General features: G+C 44.3%; 1 protein-coding gene across 1 annotated transcript in view; it reads left to right on the top strand.

The window, feature by feature from the left end:
- Positions 1–20,314, top strand: part of ADAM12 (ADAM metallopeptidase domain 12) — a 292,198-nt gene that overhangs the window by 204,148 nt on the left and 67,736 nt on the right. Inside the window, exons 8-11 of the mRNA XM_063101619.1 lie at positions 544–615; positions 7,961–8,130; positions 10,406–10,490; positions 14,529–14,677. Of these exons, the coding sequence (XP_062957689.1) occupies positions 544–615; positions 7,961–8,130; positions 10,406–10,490; positions 14,529–14,677 (476 nt within the window). The remainder of the gene's footprint in view (positions 1–543; positions 616–7,960; positions 8,131–10,405; positions 10,491–14,528; positions 14,678–20,314) is intronic.

The following is a 20,314-nucleotide window of genomic DNA, read 5'->3' as shown; positions in this document are numbered from 1 at the left end:
TCATTCAACACACACGAATGAAATAGGCTTGACAATTTCTCAGAAAACTATTCCCATCCTGGAAGTTCAGATTACAGAGGAGAGTGGGAAATTTATTAACTTTTTATTCCATTTTCTTCTGTATTGTTTGACACTTTGCCATGAGCTTCTATTGCTTTCACCATTTAATTTTTAAAAACAAATATAAAGAAAATTTCTCAGGAAGTTAAAATTAAGTTGATGATATGAAAAATGGCTTTGGACTCCTTTCTAGTTGACTGTTTTCTCTTTGCCAAAACATGTCACTGCCTCCATCACTTATGAGGCTGAAAAATCACAGAAGTTACTGTCTTATGCGCACTTGGCTTGCGTGAAATTCAGGGAGTTTCAGGGAGTCCCCAGCAGGGAAAATTCCTGGGCAGGATGCGAGCTCATTTCACTGTCAGCCGTGGAGGGTCCCAGGTGGTTTGTAAAAGCCTAAGACTTCACATTTCCAGGAGCTGGGAAGATGAGATTTGAGTGATATTCTTGCCATTATTAATGCTGACATTTGAAATTGTTAAGTTTCAGAGGCAAGGAAAAGATCTGGAAAAAGTTAAGCAGCGATTAATAGAGATCGCTAATCACGTTGACAAGGTAAGTTCTTTCTTGAGTAATTAAATCACTCAAATCATGTAAATGTTTGGAAATGAGGTTGAGGGAATTAAGCGCACCTCATCTGATTTAGCAGGGAGACCAAATCCTGCCTCTGGGCTCTGGTCTGGAAATCAGAATTTCTCATTTTCTGAGCATGTAATTCCCTGGTCCTGGGAGAATTTCAGGAGATGCCAACCCATGGATATCTGCACTGTGGTGGCCTTGGGGACACATCTTCCTGCAGGCTCTCTCTAGCCAGGCAGAGTCCTGATCTGAAGGAATCTTGGACTCCGCATTAGGTCCAGAACCCCTATCTGACCCTTTTGGGAATTCCCAAGCAGGGCTGTTCCCAGGTCTCCCTAGGGTGGATCCCACAGGCACCTTCACATTGTCCCCATCAGTGCATCTCTGTGCTAATGTGGCCCTGAGGGCAGGCTCTCATTTATAAGGAACCCACAGACTCCTTTCTCCTGAGACACAGAAATTGCCTTTCAATTCAATCAGCTACTGGAAAATCCCTCACTGAGAACAAGCAGGTTGGAAAAAGAAAGATTACAAAGATTTCATTGCTGGAAGAGCCCCTGGAAATCTGGTCTAACCCCAGGGGTATTTGCTCCCTGACTGCTGCTCACTCCACCTGCTGGCAAGGAAGCCAGGTGCTGTCTGTGTGAGTCCCTGTCCTTTGTCCACATGCCCTGCAGAGCAGAGCTCTGGCTGTTTGATGCTGATGACTCTCAGCCTAATGCAGGGCTTCTTACCCTGACCTGCACAAGGAAATGCCTGGGCAGCCTCAAAGGCACTGTGGCCTGTGTATGCGGGGGCAGTGGAGAGAGGGAGCCTGGACATCAGTATTTCAGAAGCTGCTAGCAATTCTCATGTGCAACGTGGCTGTCAACCACTATTATAAAGCAACCATAACTTCTCAGTAATTCCTTGTCTCCTGCCTGTGAGAACAGTGTGAGAAGAAGAAACCTGGACATAGTGAGCATTTCTCAGCCAGGATACTCTGAAGTGGTCCCACATTACACACAGGTGCCTCACTCTAACCTTGTTTCTAAGCAATACTATTATATTGGAATTGAGTTCTCTAAGTTTTCAGAAAAATGAAGGCAAAGGCCCTTCCAGAAATTCAACTCCATTCTACAAGTCCTTATGCACTGTACCGAGCACTGTGCATCAAGATTTCAGAATGAATCAGACGTGGTCCCTCCTCTCAAGAAAGTCATGGCTTCCTAGGGAAACAGACACACAAACCACTTAGCATGGTCCAAGGCTATAGGAGCTAGGCTGATGCTGTGAATCTCAGTCTATGCACGTGCAGAAACACTCATTGACTTCTGCCTGGAGTCAGGGAGTCTTTTTGGGGAGGGAATCCTGAAAGGTGAGTTCAGTTTCCCCAGAAGCAGAGTGGGGAGTGCCTGGCTTGCTCCCTACAGATCTGCACATGGAGAGTAGCTCTTTATGACTAAAAGGAGTGTGTGTGTGTGTGTGTGTGTGTGTGTGTGTGTGTGTGCGCGTGCGTGCGTGCATACATTTGTGTTCATGCATGCGTGTATGTATTTGCGTGCACTGCGTGCATGTGTACTCATGCCTGTGTGCATGCATGTGTGTTCATATATGCGTGTATTTGTGTGCACTGTGCACATGCATACTCATGCCTGTGTGCATGCATGCATGTGTGTTTGTGCATGCATGTATTTGCACCACATGCATGTATTTGCACTGCATGCATGCATACTCATGTCTGTGTGAATGCATATGTTGTTTGCATGCATGCATTTGTGTGCACTGTGCATGCGTACTCATGCCTGTGTGTGCATACATGTGTGTTCATGCATGCATGTATTTGTGTGCACTGTGCACATGCATACTCATGTCTGTGTGAATACATACATTGTGTGCATGTATACAGGTATTTGTGTGCACTGCATGCATGCGTACTTGTGTCTGTGTGAATGCATACGCATGCAGCTAGGGCAGGCAGGGATGAAGCTGCAGGGGGTTCAGACTGCCAAGTCGCCAAATGCTCTACAAAGCCATCTTGATTTTAATCTGCAGTCAGTGGAGAGCCATGTGAATTTTTCTATGCAAAGGAGAGAGACACAGGTTCATACAGAGATATCCCTGTAGTTAGTGTGGAGGATGAAGTAACCAAAGACAAATAGGGCTGGTAGGAACCTCTGGCATAGAAATGACAAAGGTCTGACCCAGGGCAGGGGAAGTGGGGACGTGAGAAGGACCAGGATATAAGGACATTTGAAGGGACATGGCTACTGGAAAATTTTTTTAGCAGTGACTATGTGCTGGGCTCGAAGAGCTTCGCATACTCTCTCAGGTATGTTATTATTCTCATTCTTATAGCAGAGGAAGCTGAGGTTTGCAGAGGTTAGTAACTTGCAGGACTGGGAATGGCTCTAGTCTCTCTGGCCCCCAGCTGGGGCTCTTGGCCTTGGCTGGACTCTACTTGCTGTGAGTCCCGGGATCCACGGACCCCAGGACAAGCTGAAGCAGAGGTTGAGTGACTGCAGGGTCCTTGCTGTAGAGCGGCAGGTAGACGACACTTCACACCCCAAGGAAAGCAAGAAAGAGCATGGGGAGGAGTTTTGTGGAGCACTGAGCCTTTGTTTGCGGGGAGCAATGGCTGGATAGAACTTTCTGAACATCAGAAGAACTCACATGACCATCAGTATCCCAGGATGATATTATGCTTGTCCAGCAGACCTTTGAGGCAGGTCACACTCCCAGCCAGCCCATGGTTTCTGAGGCATTCGCAGTAGCCCCTCTTTGCAAATTAGACTTTATCCCAAAGTCAAGGTGTGGGAGAATCCTGATAAAGGGTAAGTCCTTCTGATAGGCAGGGTGAAGGCTGGATCCTGGTTCTCAGTCCAGGCTGGGTACTAGAGTCCCCTGGGGAGTTTTGCTTGTTTATATGTTTACTTTTTGCAATACCCATTCCCACGTCTCAGCCCAGAGATTCTGATTTGGTTGGCCTGGGGCGGGATCTGGGCAAAGATATTTTGTAGAGTACTCCAGTGATTCTAACATGACATGGGACTGGGACACACTGACTTCGGCAGAAGTTTTAGATGCCTGAGCCACAAGCACAGGTGACCACTCCAAGGTGAATGGGACACACCACTGCCTGGAAGGCTCAAACTATCCTCAGATTGTATACAAGGGAGAGCACGTGAGTTCTTCCTAGGCCTTGGAAGTCAAAGGAAATGGTAAATTGTATTAAACACAAACTGGAAATTGCTGAAGCTCTGTTTTATAATGATGTGGTTAGGCCCTCTGTGTTTGTATTTCTTTATGTCTTATTCTATGTTCTATCTTGCTTTAGTTCGCAAAACCAAAAATGAGCAATTGGGGATTTGTTGATAATTTGCACTGGTAATTAAAAAACAATATGCCTCAGAAAAGTCCTAATGGACTCGATGGAGTTTGCTAGCCTGGCTGCTCTCGTACGTCCTGTGGGGAGAGAGCCGATTTGCCGAGCACTCAGATGCATCCTGCCTGGTAGCCCTGTCCACTGCCAGCAGACTCCAAAGACCCTGGTGTGGGTGCCCAGGCCCCTTGGGAGACTCTGTGCATCCAAGTCTTACTAATGACCTCTGGCTCTGCTAAGTGTTCCAAATTCCAGTTCTGCAAGTCTACAAGTAGGAGCATCTCAACCCAAAAAACAATTACTGTCCCATGGCAACTTCTTTGGCTGAAATCTTGTCTCCCCGGGGCCATTTTAAATGAATGGCTGCTTGGCTGCGGTGTCTTGAAGAGGGAGAAGAACATTCCAGACTGGAGGACAGAGAAGTGATTTAGTGACAACGGTGACATTCTGAAACATTCAGGAATCCCCCCTCCCTCCCGGAAGTGAAGCATAGAACCTATGACTGACACTCATACTTTTAGAACAAACTAAGAGCCACTGTGTCAGGTCCTGATTAAACTGCAGAGGAGCAGCAGAGCACATGCCTGTGAATGAAGTGACTGCTGAAGCTGCGTCCCTCTGACCCTCCGCTCCAACCTGTCCTTATTCCTTAAGAAGTCAGCACCAGCCACAAATCCTTCAAGGCTGAATCCCCGTGACTTACTTCTGAAAGGACTCTTCTGTGTCTTTAATTTCTTCAGGTATTTTCACTCATGTGACAGTTTTCTTCCCCTCCTCCCCCAACCCAGTTGCCTGAAGGATGCAGGTTCCCTCCTTGGATTCCAGGAGAAGTCCCAGGAGTCTTAGTTCAGATTGGCTTCTTCACAAAAGCCTTCTGTGACCCCTCCAGGATAGCACCCCTGGACTCCCTGTTTGCACCAGTGCTTGGCAGTTCACTGTATGGGAGTTAACTGGAATAATGGCTAAGTGTCCCTGCCTTCAGCTTCCTGGTGACCTCCAAGCATTTGCAGGGCAGGTGCAAGGGATCCTGTGTTAGTCCATTTCTGTTGCTGATAACAAAAATACTTGGAACTGGGTAATTTGTAAGAGAACAAAATTTATTGCTTATAGTTTCAGAGGTTGGGAAGTCCAAAGTCCAGGGAACGCATCACATTGTAAGATGGCAGAAGCAGAGAGAGACTCAAGTGCTCTCCTTTTAAAGCCCTCAGAACCACGCCCCTGACCACCATTATTATTCCATTCACTACTGCACGGTCCTGCAATCTAATCACCTCTTCACGGCCCCACCTTTCAATTACCACAGAAGGATTTCCCAACCTTAACAGTTACAGTAGGGATCAAGGTTCTACTACATAAAACCTGGGGGAAACAATTCAATCCTTATCAAATCCTCATCTTTGTCCTCTCTGTCAGTGCCAAGCCTAGCCCACAGTAAGAGCTGGGTAAATATTTGTTGCTGTTATGTAAATAGGTGAATCGCTTCTGTGGAGTCTCTGACTGTATCCACATAAATCTGGGCTTCAAAAGCCAGGCAGGCAGCTGCCAAGATCCATTTGTGCTGCACAGAGCCTGCAGTCACTGTAGGCCATCTTGGAAGGGAGTCAGCACTCACACAAGGGTGGCAGTGTTTCTGGTTTAAAACACGGGCATCAGAATCAGCCTGCCTGTGTTCACACCCCAGCCATGCAGTCGTGATCTTGAGTGAGTTACCTGGTCTCTCCAAGCCTCAATAGCCTTGACTGTAAAATGGAAATAATAATAGTTCTTAGCTCATAAGTTGTTTTGAGAACTAAGCTATGGTACAGAAAGCACCTCAGCATCATGCCTAGGACATAGGATTGCTCATTAAATGCTAGCTGTGGTGGTGGTAGTTAGGAAGAACACAATGGACCCCTCAGCAGCCCTGGACAGAACGTTCAAAGCAGGCAGCAGAGGGACTGTGTGTGATACCTTGATGTGAGATGAGCACATATGGCAGTTAATCAGTGGCACTAATTTTGGAGGGGGGGGGGGGATTGTAGGTTCTATACTTCCAAGTATGAAATCTGTTCTAAGGATGTGGCTTAAAAGGCTAATAGGTAGACATGCAAAGCCCATCATTATTATGAAAAGCTCATTGGTTAGTAAGCAGCAAAGCTAGCACTGAAAGATGATGGCAATGCATCCTTCTCAGACTATAGTCACTACTTCCGTAGAATACTCCTGGGAGGCAAACATAATGTCCCCTTGTCACATGACAACCCCAAAGCCTGTGCAGGGTCTCTGACCCTGAGGACATCTCTTAGCAAGCTGGTGTAAGCATCAGCATCGGACCTCCTGTGTTTCTGCTTTGTGATCCCTGTTACCTTTGTATGAAATACAGCTGAAAATGCAGTCTCCCAAAGGACAGCAGCCAAACACGTGCACTTGGAGCTCCAGAGCAGTCCAGCAACTTCATTTTGCCTGGGAAGCCTGGGCTGGGAACAGGCACGTAGATACCACAGGCCAAGCAATTCTTGATTAAAAACAAACCGTCGGACAGCGTTCTGGTTGTGTCATTGTCTCATTCACTTATTAATGTAACGTCTGTTGTTGTTATCTATTTGAAACCAAGATGGACCATTGCAATCAGTTTATATTCTGTGATGTGGTTTGTACCCCCGCCCCATTCTTCTGCTAACCTGATGCTCACCATATGGCTGTGGGGACCAGCCAGGGAAAAGACAAGCCTGCCTTACGTGGGTTAGACTCCAGGGTCAGATGCTCAGCTTTGGGGAGATTCTTACACTTTAACTCACCACATTGGAATGATGCTTAACCATCAAACGTGGAGCATCTACGGTTTTTGTTACTCATAAGCCAGATGCTTCTAGCAACTGAGTACAGCACCTGCTCACATCTGGAGGTTAGCTTTGCTGCCATCACTAGCCACATGTCTCTCCTTGGCTACCTGGGGCCTCAGAAGATGAGGACTTTCTCACTGTCTCAAACATCACAGGCATTGAAGGATTTCACAGCCAACCAGGTGACCCCCACATCCTCCCCCCTCAGCCATGAGCACAGAGCCATCTCCTATCTGTGTGACAGGTAGTCACACCTCTACTCTGGCCACTCATCCTGCCCTCAGACTCATCTGAGGCAAAAGCATCCCTCAGCGATTGAAGAGTTGCTTTCCCTGGGGTGATCTCCTTTGGAATGTGGGCTGCAGGGTGAAGTCAGCAACACCTAAAGGTGGGGCAGATGGGGTGTGAGAAGACTTGCCTTGAGTGGTGTGCCTGAAGCTTTATTTCACAAGCCCATAAAAGGGGAACCTTCATTAAGCAGATCTTTCTTGTGGCAGCCCTGGTGAGCTAACTTCTGGCTGTGGGGAGAAAAATCGTCATTCAGGTTCCTGAAGGAGGCCTCTGTTCAGCCTTTATTATTCTGAAAGATATTGACTTGCTCATTTAATTAAAACCTTCTAGGTTGATTAGAGTTGACAGAATATGATAGTGTCGGCCAAGGCTGAGTCTTTGCTGAAAAATTAATACAGATTCATTTTCAGTAACTCATAGGCAGAACATTTTGCTTAAAATGAACAAATTATTGTCCTTGGCAAAAGTGTCTGAAAGATCCTAATTTACTCATTGTTTTTTTTCCAGTGGTTATTAACTGGCAGTCTGTAGCTATAATACACATCTATATGCACGTTTTAAATCACCAATGAATCATTTGAAATGTGTGTGCTTCCGTACAAATACAGGCAGACAGTAAAACGGCCAGTAACTTTAGCATCTAATTGGTTGACGTTCAAGAACCCAGTTAACACATCACTTTGCATCAGGCACCGCAAATATTTCTTAAGTTTGAATGCGCAGGAACAAAGGAGCACAGAGATGTTTTTCTCACCCGTGTCAATGAACTTGCCCAACACGAATCTGTTCTGATTTTCATTTTACGTTCTCATCAATGTGATCCCCAAAGGATGCCTCTTGTCCTCAGTTTTACAGGCCACTGAACATTCGGATAGTGTTGGTAGGCGTGGAAGTGTGGAATGACATTGACAAATGCTCTATAAGTCAGGACCCCTTTGCCAGCCTCCATGAATTTCTGGACTGGAGGAAGATGAAGCTTCTACCTCGCAAATCCCATGACAATGCACAGCTTATCAGGTAGGGAGTTTGTGTCTCCCCTGTCCTTAAAGAAATGAATAGTGCCCCCACACAGCCTCTCTCCTCTCAGCTTTCCTGCACAGCCTCGGAAGCTGCAGCCCCTTCTGCAGAGCTCACTGGGTGAACAGGGAGGTTTCTCAGCCCACATCAGTGAGGCAGAAGCCATCCTGACCTGGAATTTCGGGTCTGTTAGGAAAGTTTCTCTCTGGGCACCCTGGGAAACCTGTCCCTCTACAGAACTCTCATTTCCTTTTTCCAGAACCTGGACATTGTCCTCTTTGCCCATTTTTCCAGTCTTAGTCTTGATATAAAGTTGTCCAGAGTATGATATTTTAAAAAAAAAAAAAAAAAAAAGGAAGAAAGGCTCGTTTCCTTTTATTGTTAATGAAAAATGTAAGTTTATACGAGATACAAGGACTGTACATTTGGATGGATATTGTCAGGTGCCTGAGAAGAAGTCTTCATTGCACCCAGTGCTTTGGCTGTTACTCTTTGGTCTCTAGGTCGGAGAACTGTACCAGTAGCACAGCGTATCGACCTTGTTCTCCTCTTGAAATCAATATGTGTTCAGCGGCCATTAGGAACCAAACAATGTTTTAGGGGTTTTGAACATAATGGTGACCGATGCTGTAAATCTCCCTGCTCTCAGGAGTCTCCAGACAAGACAACAATAAACCAGAAAATGTCAGAGAGAGATAAGTGCCCTGAGCATGGTAAAATGAGGGAAATCATACCTAGAACATAGCATAGAACATGGGTGAGATATTACAGACACCTTTACATTTAAAAGGAAAGAACATTTGCATGATCGTCTAAATTGGTGTGATGTAAATGTTTCCAGAAGTAACATATTTTTGTTAAAATCTTTCAACAGTTTATGCCATTCTTTTGTTCTCGTGTAGCTTAGATCACTGAAGTGAAAGCCTCAGGGACAGAGTCACTTTTCTTTGGCAAATCAGATCTAGTTTATCAAACGTCCAAAAAGAGTTAAAAACCAGTCCTACCCCATCCTCATTTAGAAAATGCCCACATCTGAACTGAGACCGAGGCATTCCCTGATTGTGTACTTTGGCCATTTCCACAGGGTATTTCCCCCCGTGGATTTTTGTGGTTGCCTCATATTTTATGCATTGATTAGTCCTGAGCTACTAAAAGGACATTTCATGTATTTTGAGTCAGAGTGTTTTGTTTTGACTTATTTCCAAATGGACTTTGTCCAACCTGAACATCTGGAAATAAATAATAACCTTATTATTTATATACTTGTGTAATTGTATCTATTCATATGGCCTATGTAGATGTAAATATAAAGGCTAAAACCCCTACTCCTGAAAATATGATTACAGTGGGATAGGTAGGTAGGTAGGTAGATAGGCAAACAGATGAGGTTTTATATATACTTAACCACCTTCTGTCCAATTGTCCATGGCTAAATTATCTAAGTTTTCAAATATCTGCATTATCTGTTTATGTACGTGGCCAGTATAGCATGCGTAAGTCATTTGATTCCTTTAAAGGAGATTCAACAAATGCAATGTTTAATTCTTAATGCATAATTTTTTAATGCATAACAAACGCAGGTTGAAATTAACAGCACTTGCATTAACTGGGCTCTTAGTATCATCAGATTCATGATTGGGTTAAGGTTCCAGATAGGAGGAATCCTGCACCGAAGCCACAAAGTCCTCTTCCAGGAGCTTCCTCCCCGGGTACTGAGGCATTGTGGGTGCTTAGTTATTCTACACTGGCTCCGGGAGATCAATCATTTTTCCAATGATTTCAATTTTGCAAGCTATATTAGCAGGACATTTTGAAGGAGTTTGGGTTTGTGGCAGAATTATAATGAAGTACCCAGGAAAAGCAAAATTCAGCTACAACAGAAAATCTAGTAAACCATCTAATGCATTTCTTTCAGTTAACAGTGACTCTCTGTGACTATTTTCAGCTTTTCCATCAGCAGACACTGTTTAAAAGGAGCAGCTCCCTACAGTCCATTAGGAAATAGGCAGGATACAACTTATAAATAGAAAGTAATGACTTCTTGTTGTCTGAGTCTTGAAAACAGAACTCTAAAAGGGTTATGGGACCATGATGCAACTTGGAAAATAAAATTTAAAGGAAAAAAAAGATAAAAGTCACACGTAAACATACCCTCATACTATGCTATTTTCATGGGTGCATATTCTGTTGCAGCAGTGTCCAACAGAATTTTAAATATTAGACAAAACCCTCATTCTCTATTAGACTAAAGAAAGTCCTTTCTTTTCTTTCCTAGTGGGGTTTACTTCCAAGGGACCACCATCGGCATGGCACCCATCATGAGCATGTGTACGGCAGAACAGTCCGGAGGGGTTGTCATGGTAAGCCAAGGACAACAGGAGCTGGTTTGCCTTGTTAATGATTTCCTAGGAAATCACTACTTTTATCAGACTTTGAGAGTTAAGTCCTTTCTTTTAATTCTTTATAGATTTAACTCTACTCTTACTTTAGCTATGTTTCTGATCTTATATATCCCACAATATCTTAGGGAGGGACTGTTTAGAAAACACAAATTGCACACAGGAAAGGTGGGCGTGTAAAAAGAGTTCGGTGGAGACAATTCTACCCCTTTTATGGAGAAATATTTTCAACTGGGACTTTCGGTCAGAGAATTCCAATCCAGGAATCCCTCCTAGCATTGGGAAAAGCCAGCACTTTTGGGGGGTTGCACTCATCACTTAGCTTTTTGAGGCACTGTGGTGTCACCAAACGTTACCATTTGGATGGATGATTCTGCCTCCAAGCCCAACAGCCAAAAGTCTGAGGTTTTTAACTATTAACCACTGCAAATGCTTTACATATCTCCTGGCCAGTGTACAATTTGCCTTTAAAATAACCTTATTCTTGGAAGGTGGAGACCTAGGTTTATTGCTTTACAAGAATAATTTTGTCATATGTGGGCTATATATGTTTGTGAAAGGAAATAAAATGGGAAGAATATTTGGGACTTCTTATGAATTTAAGGGGGTAGTAGCTTTGATGGGCTGCCCATCAGGGGCTCGTGCTCCGCTCCATCTGATAATTCAGGAGAGGTTTTCACTCTATTCTGTGCCTGCTCCGAAAATTTAGCGTTCCGAGCTCACCGACCCTCAGACAGGGAGTCTCGTTGGAGCCCGTTCCCGATTTCCATAAAACAAACAGAACCTTGCCCTCCCAAGAAACGCTGCGTTCCTCCACGTTTCTCAAACAGAACGTTTGTGAATGTTCAGTTGTATTAAATGGTGGAAGGGGTTATGTTCTGCTGACTGTTGTTTTCTCCCCACACGCTGCCTGATTTAATCTTCTCAGTGAATATTCATAACAAACATTTTCCTCTTCCCTGGGTGCACTGGTTGGTCATTAATATAAGCATGCCCTGAACGTGTAGGTGTTTGGAGGAATAGCACCACTTATTGGATTTCTGGCTTGAACGGCTACTCTCTGGTTTTCTTTGAACCTGGAAGCCCTGTATGTGATCTCCACCATAGAAGCTATTGGAAAGTTTGGTTTTTGTTGGTGCCAGGTTCATTTCAAGATCCTAACTGTATTTTTACAGAGCAGCCTGTAAATTTTTAAGAGGGAATAATTTTCTGTTTCATGGTTCTGTGGTCAGTTGGTACTGACTTTGCCACTTAAAATTGGTGTAAATATCTTTTTGAGAGCCGAATTGGATTCTTCATAAGCATAGTGGGTTCTGCCACTGTGCAGTGCTAAAATGTTCCTATAATCGATCCGACCATATCAAGTGACTTTCTTCAGCTCATATCCCTAATTCTGTTTCCATACAAGCACGGTATCATAATTCTTTCTTTAAAAGCATACAGGGAAGCCTATTATTTTAAAAAGATATATGAAAACAAATGTGAGCAGTATAAGCAAATTGTGTGTAATGTAATGGAAATCAAGCCAAGGCCAAAGTTAATGACCAGGAAATATGTTTTACTAATTTTGCAGCAGTTAACCTCCTCCTTAGACAAACTCCATGTTCATTCCACATATAAAAGAAACACCAAGTAGGATGGAAATGCCGCAGCACCTTTGATTTCTGTAAAATTCATGAAATCGACAGGATGAACATCTTGACCAAATCTAAAACTTCTAGGCTAACTCTCCTGTTGTAACTCGACAGTTAAAGTCATGGGTGTCACGTGTGACCGTGCCTCGTTCAAGGACTCATAAATCCAAGAGGAAGGAAACAATGTAGCAAGGAAACAGGAATCTTCATAAAATTGATAATATGATTTCTAAAACTGTTTCTCTGGTTTCTTAAGATAGAGAAAATCATTAATTTTAGTAACTTAAAGCCATGCCTTTGAATCTCACTGACCTAAAACAGTCTTGTTTTGGAGATAATACCATGAATAAAGAGATTTTTTTTCTTATTACAAATGTAAACTGTTTATCAGGGTCTCTTAAGAGACGTTCTGTTTATAATCACTTATGCGTGAAAGAATGTAAAACAACTTGGCAATTAAAAACAAAACTGAGATATTCAGTGATACAAAAGAATCAGAAGTAGAGTAATTTTTTATGAACGAATTCCTTTAATTTAGTGCCAAAGCACGCTAAATTTAGACCTCCACGATCTTAGATTGACTATATTTTCTTCACCAATGTGTATTATTCTTGAGAATTAATTTTCTGAAACGTATTTGTAAAGCTTCCTATAACAGGAAACTGTAAAATCTAAACAAAGTAATTTATTAGGAATTTCATCTATTCTAAGAATAATTTGGTTTCTTGACACGCCATTCTTTTCTTAGACAGAGGGATAGGGAGAGAGGCAGGTTCAGGCGTCCCTACCACCAACAAACCTGTGAGATCTTACACGAACGCACCTTTATCCAGAGACCTCACAGAGACTGTATCAGGAATGCTGTTCTCTCTAAAATACGGTATCGTACTGTTTCCCAGAAATTTCTTGGAAAACCTCTTATCTCTTTCCTGGGTAACACAATGCAAGATTCAAGCAAGGTACCTTCCTTACTCCTGGTGTTCTCCAAAAGGCCATTCCTGGGTATAATTTCTGAAAGTCACATTTACTAAACTACCAACTAATTTTATTTTGTTACAGTTAAGTAACTGTCATTTTTAGTTAATTTCTAATATCCTTTTGAGCCAAGCCACCCAAGCACTCTACTGGTTAGGGATGGCCATTCAGTGCTTGCTGATTGGGGTCATGGCCTTCCACAACCAAGCGAAAGGTTAAGTGAACCCCCAGCAGCAAAAGTCAAGAGAATCAGGAGACCCCCTACATCTCCAAAGTCGCCTTGACAACACAGTGGGCCAGCAGGACTGAAGCATAACTGGATGACAATCTTAATCCAGTGAGTCTTCAAATAGATTACTCGATGTGGTTAGCTTTTGCTGTGAAGTATTGTGAACTTCCGAAGTGTCCTCCGCTACCAAGCAGGCAGGCAGAGACATGCCCAGCGGCGAGCGCTCAGGTCCCACTTAGAACATCACGAAGCCTGCTTTCTCCTACTGTTGTGGGGCTCCCTCCTGCAAGAAAAGCACTTACACGCCACTGTGCAGAAAGGGGCAGTTTATTCACTCCAGCTGGCCCCAGCATCCGTCTCCCAAGGAGCAACCAAGGAAGAGCGGCCTCGGGCCTTGGTCTTGTGGGGTTTTTAAAGGCAAAAACTGCATCCCGTTGGCACACGGGTTTGTCCAGGTGCACAAAGCAAGCTAGCGAGCTAGGTCACAGAGGCCAGGAATGAGCCGTTCGAGCAGTCAAGCATACAAGTTTTCATTGTGTGTGTTCCCACGTAATCGCTCACTGTGTGTGGCTCCTGTTTCCATGCAATGGTTTTTGTTGCTATGAGAAGGTCAGTGGTTTCTCATGCAGAAGGGGGGGTCGTCTGCAGGTCAGACGGGGGCAAAATGGAGTTACTTAGGTTAAGCAAGCCATTCTACAGAAGCAGACAGTGTACGTTATGAGGGTGTCGGGAGCTCTATTTCACTACCAACATTATATCAGGATCATCTCAATCGAGAATAAGATGGTACTTTCATTCCTGTGAAGGAATGAGCTTTTTCTTCCTGTAATATAGGAGAACTTCTTGCTTCATTCAATGGAATGGTGTTTTGTGAGAGGTTGTGGGAAGCAGGGTGCAGATTACTGCCTTGATTACTTTGTGTAAAAACATGAAGAATCTTGAACGTCTGTATGATATACATTCCTCAGCAGAAGTGTCCCCAAACTGGCTTAATGAAATATATCAATTCTTTCTAAATTTAAACTGAATAACAGTGTTATATTGGTCGCTTATAGGGAATTAGATTATGTCAAATGTTAATGAAAGGTAAATATCTAGGGGTGATGGGGGGGGAACAAGAAGATGTGAACTATACATTTGTGCTCTTGTGTTTCCTTTGAGGACCATTCAGACAGCCCCCTTGGCGCGGCAGTGACCCTGGCACATGAGCTGGGCCACAATTTCGGGATGAACCATGACACACTGGAGCGGGGTTGTAGCTGTAAAACAGCTGCTGAGAAAGGAGGCTGCATCATGAACCCTTCGACCGGGCAAGTATTGACGCTTCCAGCTGCTTTGAGTTGTGTGCTGCTTGCAGTTTGTACTGAGGAACAGCTGAGCGAAAGTCACCCTGGTCTTCTGGTCAGAGCACCATGGAACTTTCCAAAATGAAATCCCCTCCCTAGTAGCAAGAGTGGACTGTGCTACTCCAGAGAGTCCTGGGCAATCAGATTGCAGTGCCACATGGTGTGAGGACTGACCTCTTCCCTGAGAAGTGGTGGGGACGGATGCTGTCCTTGTTTAGAAATCACAAATTATCCTACAATCCCAGCATGTGTTTTTGATTTGCGTCTACGGCTTCAGCTCCCTGGCAGACGAGGAGCCAGACATCTCAGAGGCTTGTTAGCCTACCGGGCAGAGCTGAGGTGGATCACGGGTCCTCAGAGGGTGCTGGGTGAGAGGTATTTCTTCCCACAGGGTTGGCCCTAGGGCATATCTGAAGCATGTTGGTAGCTTGGGGATTTGTAGCTTCCCTGCCTCTGATACCACATCACCTTACCAGATCTTAGAGGTTTAAATGAAATGATTTTTCTGCTTCAGTAAAGTATGTTGCCCTTCTCAAACTCATAGTTCAACCAGTAAAAAGGACGATAGTTCCATTATTGGAGCTTTCATGAGGTGGAAACAGAAGCATCTCGGAGTGATTAGAGATTCAGATGTGTTCTTATACCTCTATGGGCCTATCCCAAACTAGAATTTTGTGCTAATTTAAGAAGATTCTCATTTGTAAGGGAAAACATGTACTGGTTCCTGTGCTTCTTTTATTATACCTTGAAAACGTGTAAATGCATACCTTCATGGAACTTTCCAGCTCTCTGGGTTTGCAGGGACAAGAAGAGAATGCTGACTGAGCAGCCCAAGCCTGGCCTCTGTGAAGACTTGCTGGCAAGGGGACAGGCATGGAATGAAGGGGACACCTGCTAATGAGGTTTAAAAGTCCTATGAGAGGGAGGAATTATTAAGGAATGTGGTTATGCTTTTTCAAGCAATAGCCTTGTGGGCCTCCTGCCAAACGCTTTGTAGTGCATTGAGTCGCCCCTAAAACAAAGACTGGGCAGAACCACACATCTCCCCCCAGGGCTTTTTGTGAGGCCTCTTCTTGCAGCAAGTTGCTGCTGCTTCGTGTCCATCACCATCATTAGCACAAGGCCTTCGGGGGGCATGTTTTGCTCGTGGTTCTGTCTTAAGAATAATTCAAGGGAGTCACCGAGACTTTGTTGAGGAAGTTGCTCTTTGAGCCTGTGCTGAAAAAGAAATCAAGGACATGCGACCAAATGAGAGTGTCTTAGACCAACACCAACAGGAAGTGAAATATTGCAAAGCTTCAAATACTAACGAGTGGAGCCATCCTAAAGGGAGGAAGGTACCCCAAAAGCAATATGCTCTTATCATTAAAGGTATCCGAGAGAGTCAGGATAACTGTTTGTTGCACATTTGGGGCAAGGAGTTCCTTCTCGGAGTGTGAGGTTGGAAGGAACCTGTAGATGCCTTCTGTTTCCAGGTTGAGGTGGAAACAGAAGCAGTGTGCTGTGTGTGACTTTCAGAGCATGAGGTTGGTGGGAAATTGACATGCAACTGAGTAGCCTTCATGCTTTCTTATTCCTGATGAACTCATAGAGTGGCCGCAGGAAACACACTCTGTGCTTAATGTTCCTGATTATCAAATGGGCACAAAGGCATTAGCCTATACACCTCCAGAAACGGCTCCCAGTGACTAAGAGGATCATATTGTTAATCAATATTGTTAATGTTTTTGAATTTCTGATAAAAGGAACAAATGGAAGAGAGGGAAGTCTGGATTGGGAAGACTGGACTAGAGTTGGAAAGGCCTGGTAGCTCCAATTCCGACACCAATTGTTTTTAGTGATACAGGCAGATTAGTAACCCCTCCGGCCCTCCTGCTCATCAGTAAAATGAGTGAGACAGTCTTTTCCTCCCATCCATCCATCCACTTACTTGTTCATGTGTTAAACAAATATTTTTGACCCCTGTGCTTGTTGTAAAGAATGCATAGATAGGACCCTACAGCTCTAAAAATTATATAATTCTGAAGGCACAAGAGCAAGGCTTATTTTCTGGTACACTATATCGTTTTGTGTAAAGCTTTCTAAATAGAAAAGTCTTCATGGCAGTGTGGAAGGATACAAGCCAAATTACCCTGGAGATATTGGAACACCAGAGGTGGAAATGGTGTTGTTAAGAGCTCAGCAAATCATTTAAAAGGCTTTTTTTTTTTTCCTACCAGGAGTTTGCTAATAGCCTTTATTTGATTTATACCATATTAGCAATTTCTAAGTTTTCTCTTTTGCTGAGCTTGTGCTTTTGTGTAAATCTTTTCTATTTGGTTCTCATTTATGATCCCACATTCCTGTCCAGAGAGTGGTGTTTTTAATTTTCTCAGATGGAAAGCAACTTCCTAAGCAAGTGGGTGAATTAATCACAAAAGCCCACAGTGAGGGGGAGGCTAGGCGGCCGGTCTACCCTCAGTCATCCATCACCCATTGTGGAATTTTCCAGGCTGCACCAGCATTATCTCAAAGTGGTGGTTCTCTTACCTCATAGCCTCCCCGAGACAGTGGAAGAGTAGATTAAATGAGATCATGTGTCTTTGTAAATTGTAAATCACTCCACAAATGGAAGGTGGTATTATTATTATTTAGCTCACAGGGACATCGGAACTATCAAAATGTTAAAGGCTTTCTTCAGAATTCCTGCTCACAGTTGCTGGAAAGGACATCTCGCACATGTAACAGCCACTCGCAACGCATCCACAGTTTCTGTGTGAATGGCTCATTTTAAACTGGCCCACATCCAAGCACCAACCTTCCTTCCGACTCCTTCCTCCCCACTACTGATTCAGGCATGGGTGGCAAATGTCAAAAATGTGAGTTAATTTAAGTCTTAGCTCCAAAGGTGACTCAGAAAGAGATGAGTCGGTAACTGCTTTAATGATATTAAAGTCTCAGAATCAAAAAGAACCAAGTATTGTAGATGGTTGAAAGGGGGAAATTATACCCCCTAATATACCTTGTTTATTCTTTATCAAAACATTCCAGAACCCTAACTCTGAAAATATTAACCAACTGCCATGACTGACAAATTGGGCTTGAGGTCTGCAAATACTAGGACAGAGTCGAGTCCTCTCTACAACTGGGTGTCATGACTTTAGTTGCATTTTGCAGGAATGGTTGGAAGGAGTTCCCTTCTGGGCTGTATCATTAATTACCGTGAGTCTTTGAGTGTGTGTGTGTGTGTGTTTTATGTCTTTGGATAGTTAACATTTAAGACCTGTCTTGGAAATTACTATTTGGCAAAAGCAGTATCTGGGGATTTATGTGGGAGTTAAACTCAGTTGATTCTATCCAGTAATGAGCTTCTTGGAGCACTTGGTCATACAATGTTGAGAGCTAAGTATGCTGCATTTGTAGGAGTTAGAAAAATGTGAATGATTTAAACACTTTTAGCGAAGAATACTTAGCGTAACTGTAAATGTCACTTCCTAGAATGGAGAAGAAGGCAGTATTAGCATTCAAAGAATTACTCTCACGGATTCCTCTATTTTTTGCAAAAGTTTTCTCTTAAAATGAGCGTTGAAGTGATTGCACCCCCTCATCAGGGGAATGCAGCCAAGTCCACAGCATGTAGCACCTGAGCTCCTGCCACATGCTGTGCACTTTGATGGATATTGGGGGGTCGGCCGTAAGCAGGACAGATACGTTTCTTACCCTTGTGGAACTTGCATTCTAGTCAGGATAACAGACTCGCAAAACAGCAAATAAAATAACTGCAGGTTGGAAGGAGTGCTGTGAAGGGAGCCAACAAATAGGATAACGATGGAAAATGCTGGGCTGGGGCACCAACTATAAGCAGGGGTTCAGGGAAGACCAAAAGGAAGAGAGGGCTAGAGAGCCTGTGAAGAGCATGGGAGGATGTGAGCTCGGGCACGAGGGCTCTGAGGGGGAAGTGTCGCTTCCCGGAGCACAGGGGCCTGGGGGCTGGAGGGGGTGATGCCAGCTGCTGCTGGAGAGCACTGAAGAGGCGCCGACCCAGCAAGCCCTGTCCGCCATAGGAGGAACATGGGCGTCTGTCTCCAGCCGTGGGAAACCACTGCAGGCTTTCAGACCAGACAGCGAGATGATCTGACCTCTCTTAAGATTTCTTCAGTTTTAAGGAGATGATGTAGCATCTGAGCTACCATAGCTTGCCAAATTAAGCGACTTACTGTCTATAACAAAAGGAGGGAGGCTTCCTGTAAAAGAAGAACGGTCCTAGTATATAAATTCTAGTTTTGTTTGAGTATAATTAATAGGCACTTGGAAACCGTGAAGAGGAAGGATCCCGCACTGGCACAGCACGTGGTAGGTCACTCCACACACTCCCCTCTCCAGTCTCATGCACCAGATGTAAAGATTCCCTTCTGCTGAGGATTTCACTTCCCTTTTCCTGCAGTGAGCATCCTTAAGGACTCTGCATCAGAGAGCCACCAAAGAGCGTTTTCCTAGGTTCTTTGTGTGTATCTGAAAAGAATTCTCGCCATGTTTTCATGCTGAGGTTGGGATGAGCCATTAGACCTGCTTTTGTTTTGTTTAGTCCACACTGGCTAACATCTCCTAAGCAGAGAATATGTCCCCAGCTGCTGGCTGGGAGCAGGGAATGGCATGGTGCACATGGAGGATCGTGCAGGCTGAGGAAACAGCAGAGAGGATTACCGCTGCTCTCCAGGGTGTAAATCACTCACGCTAAGCTGAGGCCGGACCTTCAGGAGCACAATCTACTCCTCGATCAATAACCCTGTTTTAGAAGAAAGCATCGCCATGCCAGTCCTCCAGACGTTTGTATAATTGGCTCATTCAATTCCATTTCATTCAATTCGGGAAACGTTCCTGGCATACCTATTCACTGCACAGCTGTCTGGACATAGAACACAACTGCATGAGCCACTAGGTCTGTGTGGCCTTACCCAAGATCAACCTTCTCTAATGACAGCTGAGAAGACAGCAGCCCTGCCACTAATTTAGGGTATCCCACTGCAAGAAATAGGGTTAACAGAAGAGCAAAACCACCCCTCTCCTCAACCAGTGTCGACTTCATGCCTGCTGTGCGCAGATCCCAGGGAGCAGCATGGGGCATAGAAACTTCAAAACACTCACATTGTCATTGTCATTGTCATGGGGAAGATGGGCAAGTGAGCTGGGGATTACAAACTGGGAAGTGCAGGACTCTGATAGTGGGTGCTTTGGGCGCCACGCGTCTCACCCCAGAGGCACCTAATCTGATCTGTTTACGTGATCCTGGGTATTACAGCATCTCCTCTAAACATACTTCAGTGTATGCCTCTAAGAGAGGAGGAGAAATTTTAAAACATAACCGTAATACCATTTTACATCTTTTAAAAAGGGACCAATAATTCCTTGTGAGCAGGCAGCCAAGGTTGGAAGGGGTGGTGGACAGAGACGGCATCCTGGAATACAGTGCAGTCGGAATTGATCTCTGAAGGATTGAACAGGGATTCGGCAGAGCTCTCCCTGAACAGTCCTAGCTCATGTTATGGTAAAACGGGGTTTCTTTGGGGGGAAGCCTCTGTCTGAAAATGTGTTTCAAGGGAGCAAAAAGAGCCGCAATTTTCA

This window comes from Cynocephalus volans, chromosome 7, assembly GCF_027409185.1.
Source record: "Cynocephalus volans isolate mCynVol1 chromosome 7, mCynVol1.pri, whole genome shotgun sequence".
Classification (NCBI taxonomy): Eukaryota; Metazoa; Chordata; class Mammalia; order Dermoptera; family Cynocephalidae; genus Cynocephalus; species Cynocephalus volans.
This window is presented reverse-complemented; position numbering and strand designations above follow the sequence as displayed.